Source organism: Oratosquilla oratoria, chromosome 25 (genome assembly GCF_046742065.1).
Source record: "Oratosquilla oratoria isolate Oo_2021 chromosome 25, ASM4674206v1, whole genome shotgun sequence".
Lineage (NCBI taxonomy): Eukaryota > Metazoa > Arthropoda > Malacostraca > Stomatopoda > Squillidae > Oratosquilla > Oratosquilla oratoria.
Window position 1 is genome coordinate 27,393,519 of NC_134801.1, and position 12,500 is coordinate 27,406,018.

The 12,500-nt window shown below is 39.1% G+C and overlaps 1 protein-coding gene across 2 annotated transcripts in view; it reads right to left on the reverse strand.

The window, feature by feature from the left end:
* The window catches only part of LOC143038879 (glucose-6-phosphate exchanger SLC37A4-like), a 59,212-nt gene that overhangs the window by 31,989 nt on the left and 14,723 nt on the right, over positions 1–12,500 (reverse strand). For both annotated transcript variants that reach the window (XM_076208546.1, XM_076208547.1), the window contains exons 3-4: positions 11,998–12,096; positions 1–62 (exon numbers count right to left, since the gene is read on the reverse strand). The exon at positions 1–62 is cut by the window's left edge and continues 72 nt beyond it. In XM_076208546.1, the coding sequence (XP_076064661.1) occupies positions 1–62; positions 11,998–12,096 (161 nt within the window). The remainder of the gene's footprint in view (positions 63–11,997; positions 12,097–12,500) is intronic.

Sequence of the window (12,500 nt, forward strand, 5' to 3'; positions counted from 1 at the left end):
CCATAGGTAAGTGTTCGTCGTTAGGGTGAAGAGGAGGACGCTGATGCCACTCAAGACCAGACCTAGAAGAGTAAAGATCAGTGAGCGTGATCTGGGACGGTGTAACGAGATTAAGGTGCGGTTCTAATGATGCCAGTGCTAGGTGACATCTATACCCCATTTCAATAAGAAATTACACTCGATTTCTGCCGCCCAGCTCGGTACAGTTGGTAGTCCTGCAGACTCCTGGTTCACACGAGCACCAGCGACACTCAAATTCTTCACCTCCAATCACTAGAAAGAACATTCTACAACTATAAGAAGTATTTTAAAAACTCAATAGAGCTAGAAACCAAGTAATTATGTGGAGTTGAAGTCAAGAAAACATTAATGGTTTAAACACATCTTTACTTATAATCGATTTTTACATAAATTATGATAACAAGTGTAGAATAAAACCCGTGTTCTCCTATATAAACAACTGAACACGATGGTGCATTCATATGTCACACAGATAGCCTTAAAAATTAAAATTAGATCTTTTTATAAATATTTTGCGTCATGACGCTCGTGGCACGAGGGAGGGAGAGATGGTATTTGCTGACTCCTTCCCTCCTCCTCCTCCTCCTCCTTCTTACAATTTATTCATTTAATCTATTATGAGAAAGTATTCGTTTTCCCTCATTCTTAGCCCGAGGCTTTGTTATGTAATGTGAATCTATTTCTGGAAACAGTAGGTAAATTATTTTAGTACACTCAAAAAGGTATGAAATATAGAGATATACTATAAGTAAAATTAATACATTTTCATATTGATCAAATCATGAATAAGTTAGAAGGAGAAGGAGGGGAAGGAGGAGGAGAGAAGGGTTCAGCAACTACCATCCCTTCTTCCCTCAAACCACGAGCGTCACGACGCAAAATATTTATAAAAATCCTTAATTCTAATTTTTGTGGCTTATGACGCAGCCCGAAGGGATTTCTCCCCGTCTTCTCCTTTTCTGCATGAGGGGACGGAGAGGGGGGGTCGCCGAATTTATGAAGCGGCCTTGCTGTGGATGTGCTGTGTCTTGCAACACTGCTTCTGACCCAGGGCAATGGACAGGATGCAGGGCTGACCCGTCATCCAGGAGGTGCCAAGATAAGAGGGAGGGAGGAGGGTGGAGGGGAGTGGAATATATAGGAAATGGAATGGGTGGGAGTGGTTTCTATGCCTTTTTCTTTTTGGCTATCCCCGTGTAAGGGGGGGGAAAGCCTTTGGTATATGTATATATGTATGTGAAATCTAAATGTACCATCGTATTCAGGAGATGTTTATGTAGGAGGACACATGTTTTATTCTACACTTTCGCCCCTAGCAAAGAACAGACTCAGTGCATCTTGGGTCAAGCCAATTGAAGCCCTCTACTTCAACAAAGAAATACCTGCGCGGACAAAAGCATAATCCGGCGCCTCTCGCCGTCGCTCAAGTTGAAGTAACGAAACCTTTTATGCATCCATGTTTTGGCAACCCTGAAAATCATGTATATAGAAAATGCTTCTGGCAACCCTTCGATGTTTGAACGGAGCTTAGCTTGTATTTGTAGCCCAGAAAGCTGTCTGGCACAGTAAAGTAAAGAAGACTACCAGACTTTAATTCACCAATGTAGAGTTAAACATACTTTCTACATTCAGGCAAGCTCCGTTCAAACATCGTAAGATTGCCAGAAACATTTTCTATATTCACCATTTACAGGGTTGCCAAAACGTGGATATATAAAAGGTTTCGTCGCTTCGACTTGAGCGACGGCGAGAGGCGCCGGATTATGCTTTTGTCCGCGCGGTTGTTTCTTTGTTCAAGTAGAGGGCTTCAGGTGGCTTAACCCGAGATGTACTGAGTCTGTACTTCACTAGGGGCGTTGCCAGGAAAAAGTTGGTGAGCTGGGTTACTTGGACAGTTGACTTTTCCCTCGGGAGATCCGCGACGACATCGGAGTACCTTTTCGTAGCATATGTGTGCGTGCACGCGTGTGAACGCTAGGCATCGAAGGGAGATAATAACAAGGAGATGATAACACCCTATCGAGTTTTGAATTTTTGGTTCTAGTTGTAGAATGATTTTTCTTGCTAACGATTAAAACCAAAATTTCCTATTTTTTTTTTAACAAAGTGGAGAAATATAATACTTTCTGAAGGAGGTGAGGAATTTGAGTGTCGCTGGTGCCTGTGTGGGGCAGGAGTCAGCAGGACTACCAACTGAATCGAGCTGCACGGCAGAAATAGTGTAATTTCTTATTGGAATGGAGTATAGGTAACACGGAAAGCCATGCCATTAGGTGATAAGGTGTGCTGGTATAGCGTAATTTCATAGGGGCTTTGGTATATTGTAAGTGGACTTGTATTATCATGCGGGGTCATGAATGGGTCTTGTTTGTTTTTCATAGCTGATATGGTTTGGAGCAAGGGTGCAGCGCTGCCGTAGCTGGCCGGGTGTTCTGTAATTTAAGGATTATGGAAAATCATGGACGCCGCATCCCCATTACTAACTTTTGATAATAGTACTGAGTGTGAAAAGGGATTCAGTGACATGAATTTGATTATGACAACAACACGCTCATTAATTCTCACAAATCATGTATCAGCGTTTATTTTAAGCTACGTGAATTTTTTCTTATGCAATGGAATTTTTAACCAAAACGCATATATCATGGTTACGCTACTACAGATCGGCAAACGACACCAAGCAAAAGTTGCTATAGACTCCCGAAAACATGTCACGCCTGATGCATTGAATAAATTATTGCGAAATTTCTCAGTGGTAACCATTAAGTACATTTCAATATCATAAGTTGATCAAACATTTGGTTGCTCCTTTTCTTTATCTGATTGGTAATTGTATTTTATGATAATTAGTAAGTTCAACATGTATAGAAGCAGTATAGGAAATGACAATCTTTTATCAGGCCCACCAAACCTTCACACTTATAAAATTGGCACTGCACCCCTGGATTGGAATGAGGTCTATTTTGAGAAACGTGATCAGGATATGTTGTGTTGGTCGTTGTAGGGATCAAATCGCAATGAATGACATGTGGTGGACGATTACATATACAACGAAGTGGAAGCGACTTAAGAACAGTTAATACTGCAAAGAAAACCCAATAGGTAAAGGACAAGTTTATTGGAAATTCACGATGTGTTGGTGTAAAAGGATAATAGTATCAGTATGAAGTAATGAAGTTTATATGACTATGGTCAAAGGTGTTGAGGTGTTTTGATGCCTTGGCCAATACGGCTCCGAGTATCTGCTTGGCGATTGACTGCCACTATGGGGTAAAGTGTTCGTGTTTTTCTTATAGATAATAGTATGGCTGGAGTATATACATCATAAAATAACTATTGTGTTTTAGATCAATATAAAGTATCATTCCTGTTCGCCACCTTGTGTGAAGGAGAGTAGGCTTATGGTCATACGACAGCCAGGTATACGTAAGTCCTGGGGGTCAAGACAACTCAATACGTTGGCTATAGCTTACTTACTTCTTACTTCAGCTCCAAGTAGTAGGCGTTATGCCTGTCAGTGGTCCCAGCATGTTCCTCCATCTGGCTCTATTATGGAAGGCCCCTTCCTCCCTCAGAGTTTCGATGTTGGGCAAGTCATGTCTGCTGAGGGCTTCTTCAACATTTTCTTTCCATCTCTTTCTCGGTTTTCCTCTTGGCCTTCTTCCATCCGGCATCCACTCCCAGTATCCCCTTGCAATTCTTTCTTCCTCCATTCTTTTTAAATGTCCTAACCATTTTAACTGGGCAACATCTATTCTGCATGGCATGGAACAGACGCCAATGTTTTTCCTTATATATATATTTTTTTTTCTCTCCTCGTCTCTCCAACTATGGCTCTCAATTGTCTCATTTCCGCTGCCTGAATCTTGCTCATGTCTATCTTTTTTATTACCCAACTTTCTGAACCATATGTTAAGGTAGGTGTCAAGACAGCATTAAAAATAATCCTTTCACTTCTAAAGTTACATGTTTTTTTTTCTTTATTATTGGCGAGAGAGCTCCAACATTTTGCACTAAATTTCTTTCTTTCTTTCTGAAACATTCCTCCTTAGTGACTACACTTCTTAGATATTTGAAGATTTTTGTATTTTTTACTATCTTATTTCCTATGGTGATGCTGAACTCACGTTCTTCTCGTCTGCTAACGGTCAGCATATCTGTCTCTTCTAAATTCATTTTCATGTCTTTCCTTGTAAAACACTCATTCCACCTTTTTAAGTTTTCTTCGATATCTTCCCTGATATTATGGTTGTTTGCGTTCTTTCCTAGTACTAGGCGAGGACAATCGATTTTTTGGGGCACCTCATCAAGTAGTATTCTTAACCTCTTCAACTGCCAGACGTACGATGTGTCGTAATAATACTCGCATCATAAAATATAGTCACCGCTTATATTGATCGTTCTCTCTTTCACCCGTGAATTTTGATAACCATAGAAAATGTGATGAAGACAGTTTAGAGAGTATGTCATTACGCAGGGGCAACTACAATAAATATAATCAAGACACCGATATGGCAGCCTCGCGTATCCACTTGCTCCTCATGCCGCCTACGTATGTGGCACCGTATGGAAGGGGTTAAATGGTGGTTTAACGGATGTATGTAATGGTGACAAAATATCTAAATCGGTGCAGTGTGTAATCATAAGTGTGCATAGCGGTGATCTAACGGAACCATAGTGTTATCAAACAAATACATAAAGTAATGGAACAGATCATTGCTAGATACATTTGTATAATGTCGCCTTGCTCTCTCGATCTGTCTCTACTCAGATGCAACTCATGATAGAGGCGTCCTCATAGAATCCAGAAAACCGTAAATATTTCAGTTTTCGACAACAAAATTTGCTAGTTTTACGCATTCTTCAAAAACAACTGTCATGATTTTTGCCATAAATCAATAAGTAGTTAATAAATATGAGCGTAAATAGTTGTAATATTTTTTTTTAATGGCAAAGTGCATAAAAATAACAAATTTTGTTGACAAAATTCTGTAATCGTTTAAGTTTTTGTAACTACCATGAAGACGTCTTGACTCATCCAACCTGTCAAGACGTTATTTATAGGGGTGACAAGGTTTGATGCTACAGTCGTGTTATGAAGAAGTAGTGCACTAATGCTGTCTTAAAGAGGCTAAATAGAAAATAAGAATTTTACTTTGTTGCAAGAGGCCATTGACATCTGTTGTCCAACCTCTACGTTGTTGGGTCTGAAAGACAAAGTTTTCATTGTTTGGAAACGAGAGAAAGTAATCCCGCGAGGAGATTCCCGCGTGCCTAAATGAGGGAGCTCGAAAATCGAGAAAAGCAATTTCAAGTAATGGAAAGAAAATGTTGAAGAAGCCCTCAGCAGACATGACTTGCCCAACATCGAAACTCTGAGGGGAGGAAGGGGCCTTCCATGATAGAGCCAAATGGAGGAACATGCTGGGACCACTGACAGGCATAACGCCTACTACTGGGAGCTGAAGTAAGAAGTAAGTAATAAGGTATCCTTTTATCATTTTTTTCTACTGCGCTTTGATTCGGTTTAAGGTCGTGAACTCCCTCTATCAGGAGGCTGAGAAGGGCCCTTACAGAGGACTTTGTATAGTGGAATTTAATTAACATTTGGTACAACTCATTGGCGGCTGAGTTCAAACTGCTGTCATCTCGACCTCCGCCACAAGTAGCATCTAAGCATCCTTTTTTTAAGTTTTATAAGTATAGCGTTTCAAAGAATTAAGTAATGACATACTGTATGATCCTGAAAAATAAATTTTGACATAAAAATACGTCGTATTCACAGAGAAATGACCAAATCAATCGATGCCATCCACGAGATATAGCCAAATATTTCAGCAGTTCTAGAGAGAATACTGTTCTCCTGGAAATAATTCCTAGTGATATTCAGACATAACACTGAATTCTCTTGATTTACATAATTTATGAAGAAAATGCTTAAAGCACGAAGATTTTTTTTTTCAATTAAGATGATAATTAACTTCAAGTTTCAAGTTTATTACACGTCGTTCCCAGTGGGTAATGATGATCCTAGTTTTGTGTAATTTTGAAAAAAAAATATATATATATACACTTATTCTAACGCTGTGCGGCTTTCTTATTTAGTCTATCTATATACCGAAGGCCTTAACCCCTTACCAGTGAGTTAGTTAAGTTAAAAGGCATATACCCAATCCCACCCATTTCCTCCCCACACACTCGTGGATGACGGGTCATCCCTACATCCCACCCACAGTCCTGGGTCAGAGGCAATGTAGCAGGATACAGCACATCTACAGCAAGGCCGTTCCACTTAATCAGCGACCCCCCACCCCCCGTCTCCGTCCTTTCATACATAAAATGAGGCGGGGAGAAATCCTTTCGGGCTGCGTCAAACTAGTCACTCCCAAACACCGCTCCCAACCCCACCCCTCCCTTCCTTGCATCATAGTATCATCTATACACAGCCATTTTCCACTCACCCCTGTCTCCTGCCTTCTCCCTTCCTTGCTCAACAGACATTCCCCTCTTGCTCAATGCCCTTTTCACCCCATCCATCCATCTCATCCTCGGTCGTCCCCTCAAGTTCACTCCATCCACCTCTGCCTTCCACACCTCTTTTACTAATTTTTCTTCACTCATTCTTTCCATGTGTCCAAACCATCTCAATAACATTTCATCAGCCCTATCTGCCATCTCCTTTTCCATCCCAGCTCTCCTCCTCACCTTGTTTCTCACTCTATCCAGCTTTGTAATCCATACCATACTTCTCAGACATTTCATCTCAAACACATTCAATTTTTTCCTCTCTGCCTCTCTCAAACTTTAGGTCTCTGTCCCATACAGTGCTGTCGGCACAATCGTCCCTTCACAAAATTTTTGCTAAAGCTTTCTTACATATATGCAAAAATATGATCTATACAAATTTGCAAAAATTCACTGTAATGATCTGGTGCGGACTCGTCGATTCTTATTCACTTCAAACTCACCACATTAAAGGTGGGGCATCGATAAGTAGAGATAAGTATATATGTAACAAAGGTGTTAGGCCTTTACCCGAAAGATCATTGACCGCTGCTCTCGCGATGGCTCAGGTAATGGAGGTGGAGGTGGATGGAGGTGCAGATGTTAGCAGGTTTGTTTTAATTGGAGGTTATCTACTGCCTAGCGTTAGGTGGTGTGCACACTGGACGAAAAGTCGCATTCAGCACATGTTAAAGTGAATTATGCGCTGATGGAATTTGTTTTATTTCACTAGTGTACATGCTGATGGAATTTGTTTGATTTCACTACTGTACACGCTCAGCGATAGTGTTGGTAATATGCCTCTGATTCACTGGATTGTTTTGGTAGTGTACTTGCCTCACTATCCAAAGCTTCGATCCTGGGACCTCATATTAACAGTTCCGTCTGAAGCCATATTGCCACGCACAAAATCTAAGAGCCGTAACCATTCGTTTTCTACAGCACCTAACGTTGCCAGCTTCACGACTGCCGGGTTTATTTGAAAGACTTCACTGCAACGAGTGAATTGTTCCATAATAGTTACAACGGTAAGGCTAATAAAATCCTCGGTCATATGCCATTATGCCTAGCTGCTAATGATAGAAGCTGCAGAAAACAGGAGATTGTCGGACTGTATATTTCAGTCGTTCCCAGTCTAGGATATAAATTCATATCTGGTTACGACTCTTTTAGATCTTCTTTCTTTCCACGATTATAACTATTTATTGCTTTTCTTTTTGTTCTCTTCAACATTCCCTCTGGATATCCAAGTTTGTCAAAGGTTTTCATAATATAATCAAATTCGTTTTCTATGTATTCTTTGCTACAGATTCGTAGTGCCCTGAGAAAAAAGCCTATTACTTTACCACTCTTTGTCCTATTATCATGTGCAGAGAAGTAATGCACTAAATCCTCTTTGTTTGTTTCCATTCTGTATACTGAGAAAGTCACAGTTTTTCCTACTCGTCGTATTAATGTATCGAGGAAGGTCAATTGTCCATTTTGTTCCTCTTCTACTGAATATCGCTGTTGACCGCGTTAAGCATTCTCATTTTATTATTTACATTGGTGTTTTCGGGGATGATAGCGAGGACGTCGTCTACATATCTAAACCAGTGTGATCCCCTACCATTAATTCTGATAAAGTTTTCTTTTTCCAATAACTCCATATATAGAGAGGCCATCACTGCACGAAGGACTACCCATATATTCATAATCGTGGAAAGAAAGAAATGGTAAAAATACTACCAATTTTGTATCAGTACCTGGCTCAGATACGTCACCAATAATAGACAAATATTTAACAAAAACAGGTATAAACATAGCTAAAATAACTAATAAGAGGATAGGTGATTTGATAAAGACTTCCGAAAAGAGAACCAATTCCGAAAATAGTGTCGTATACAAAATCCCGTGCAATAGTTGCTCAATGACATATTATGGCGAGTCATCAAGGGGATTAGATAAAAGAATTTATGAACATAAAAGCACATAGGACATCTAATTCTTTAGTAGTTTATGCGGAAAAATTCGATCATTTACCAAACTGTAGAGGAGCTGAAGTGCTACATAAAGGTTTTGATAAATTCATTAGAAGAATTGTAGAATCAGCATATATATATCAACTGATAATTCATCGAACCATCGAGGAGGGTTTATCAATTTTGCTAAACAAACTAGTATTTCAATTCTAGAGCACAAAAAAAAGACCTTTCCCAAATATCCGAAAAGATAATTAAGTTTAGTACATAAACTTCAATTACAAGTTTCCGTACACTCTGAAGAAGTTCTACGCGAACGAAACGTTAGAGTGTTTAGGGTTCCGAGCCTTCCCCTGTGTTTATGTTCTCCATCATCCAAATCATATATATAATATATATATATATATATATACACTGTATATATGTATATTATATATATTATATATATATATATATAATGTATATATTTATATATATATACTATATATATGTATATATATATATATATATATATGTGTGTGTGTGTGTGTGTGTGTGTGTGTGTGTGTGTGTGTGTGTGTGTGTGTGTAGTTCCCAAACTTGTTCAACATATTACCCCTATCACAAAATGCTGTCAACATTGATATATATGGCTAAATCAAAACACTAGAGACATTTTCATTTATCTGTTGTATTTGAACATTGTGCATATCTTATGACTATTTCCAAAAATGTCGAGAACAATTGTGGGTTGGATGGAGTTGCATGTTTGAAGCTCGTTGAGGAATTCTTGGCTTCGTGGTTGAAAGTGCCAGCTTGGCAATGTTTGCACACTTAGATACATATTTCTTCTTTTGTAATACTGTATATTATTTTTTTTAGGTTTACTGTTATTCGGCTTAATTTTATTACTTAATTATGATAAGTTTACTTTACAACTTTACATTCTAATACTAAGTTAACATTAATCCTAATGCCAGGTACCGCAATGTTTTCTTGGTTTTCAGAATTCTTAACTTTTTTTTTTTTCTTGTTATCCCTCCATCGCCCAGAGAAATTGTTAGATTACCCCTAAGGGGTAATTTACCCCAAGTTTGGAAACCACTACTCTACGGCATTGCGTACTTAACTTTATTTTGAAAATGTTAGTGGGAATGCCTTTTTCCAACTGAACCCCTGCTCTTTTCTGAAACCATCCTCTTAGTCATCATCTTCATTTACGTTACTCTTATCTGGAGTTTCTTGGATATTGGTTATATATGAACGAGGCTCAAAATCAAATTTGAGTAATTGATAAGTAACGAACTGCCAACCCCTCCCAGCTTTGCCGCTGGATTTGAGAAAAAATCGTACGTAATCAAATATATATTTCAAGTAACCAATCCATTTTTAATTCAAAAGAATTAGGTGATATTGTATCATAGATAAAAGGTACAGATAATCAGGCGATAACTGACACTTTTATCGATGAATTGTCGATAATATATAATTGATTGCGACCACGAATCTAGCGACGTTATTTCAGACATGTATGAATACAGCCCCTGTGAAAAATTCTGTCAGTGACCTTACGTAATCAAATATATATTTCAAGTAACCAACCCCACAGATAATCAAGCGATAACGGACACTTTTATCGATGAATTGTCGATAATACATAACTGATTGCGATCCCGAATCTAGCGACGTGTCATTTGATCCATGCAGATTTTTTTTTTTTTTTTTTTTTTTTGACATGTATGAAAAACCCCAGCGAAAAATTCTGTCAGTTTATGTCAATAATTTGATAAAACGTACTTAAATGATCAATGTCAACATGTTGACTTAATTCAAAGTTTGTGTTCGTGGATACGAATTTCAAAAACTATTAGGAACCTCTTCAATCATCTTTGCATTAAATCTTGTGTTTGTAAGTTTTCTCAAAAAAGTGTCACTTAATCGATATCCAGGTTGTAGTGATGGAAAAGCAACTGGATTTTCAAATATCAAATACATACATATACCAAAGGCTTTTCTCCCCTTATAAGGGAGGTGGCCAAAAAACAAAGGCATAAAAACCTACCCATCCCATCCCCACACTACTCCACTCCAATCCACCCTCTTCCCTCTTATCTTGGCTCCTCCTGGATGACGGGTCATCCCTGCATCTCGCCCACTGCCCTGGGTCAGAAACAGTGTCGCAAGACACAGCACATCCACAGCAAGGCCGCATCATTAAATCGGTGACCTCCCCCTTCTCCGTCCCCTGATGCAGAAAAGGAGAAGACGAGGAGAAAACCCTTCGGGCTGCGTCAATTTATTTTCCACACATACTCCCTCACCCTCATCCACCACCCACTCCCCCTCATACATCACAACATCATCTATACACAACCATTCTCCATTCATCCCGTCTTCTATTCTCTCCCGTCCTTTCTTGGTCGCCCCCTCATGTTCACTCCTTCCACCTCTCCCTTCCACTCCTCTTTTACTAGTCTTTCTTCACTCATTCTTTCCATGTGTTCAAACCATCCCAATATTCTTTCATCAACCCTATCTCCCAATTCCCTTTCCACCCCTGTTCTTCTCCTCACCTCGTTTCTCATTCTATCCAGCCTAGTAACCCTTATCATACTTCTCAGGCACCTCATCTCAAACACATTCAAACTCCTCTCTTCATCTCTTATGTTCCATGTTTCTGTCTCATACAGTGCTGTCGGCACAATCACTCCTTCATACAATCTCCTCTTAGCATCCATTCCCAAATGTCTATTCCTCATTACACTTTTCAATTCCCCATGGCATCTACTCACTTCTCTCCATCTACATTCTACCTCCACCTCTACTCTTCCCTTTCCCGCCACATTCGCACCCAAGTATGTAAAACTATCCACTTCCTCCAGTATCTCTCCCTTAATACTCACCTCCAGTCTGCTGCCACTTTCTCCCCTTTCAAATATTAGCCGTTGAGTTTCACAGTGGCTGACAATTCATAGTTTGAGTGACAATATTCTTACAAGCTCCTTATCGATAATTGCTCCCTAAACACAGGATCCTAATTGGAAAGCGTTCATACTGATTTATTGATGCCAAAGAAATTCACTTTTATTATAAAGGAGACGGGCTTCACAATCACTGCATAAACCTACCGCTCTGGGAGGGAGGCATTATCATCACCAAATAAAATCGCCTGGCATCAGAGAGAATATAAATGTAACTGGTATAATGCCACGAAAGGATTAATTAAAATATATAGAAAAAAATTCAGAAGGTGATTTTTCTCAATTGAACAGAATCGTTTGGCGGTAGCTAGAATGAAGACATAACATAAATGCATACTGACCAATGAAGAATTTGCTTGTTTGCTCTTTAAAAGACTTTAGTAGTCCTGGCTGCGAATAATGTACCTGTACTACTTCATATAGGGCAGCTGTTCACGTAATACTTTGCGGGATACAATGAAAAGAACTGAAACTTTGACCTTTCTAGAGTGACAAGATGACAAGCAACCTATTAATATGTCTTTGGTTTATGAACACATTCAATGTCTCACCTGAACTGAAGAGTATACGAGCGCTGATGCGATCCGATAGAATCCCTCCCGCGAACTTGCTTATAGCATATGCCGTGTTCTGGCAGCTGTTGATCACCCCTGGAAATAAAACAAGTTCAATATACATACGTGATGATGATTACTGAGTTATTCTTTTCCTTGTACTTTCGCAGGAGAGTAATGGTCTCGATATGACCTATAAATTTTTGGGAGCAAAGGCGTCCATAAGAAGAAGAAGAAGAAGAAAAAGAAGAAGAAGAAGAAGAAGAAGAAGAAGAAGAAGAAGAAGAAGAAGAAGAAGAAGAAGAAATTTCCCCAGAAGTTGTCCGATATACTTTAAGACCAATATTATCTTTATCATATTTTTCAGTTATAATCTTGTAATAGTGAAAAATGCATAGCCTTGACTGTTGTTTGTCTGCAAAATTACGAGAAAAAAAACCCGGCAGGATTATTTGGTATAGGGTTAAAGTCAACGTAAGAAAAATACATATAAATTGCTA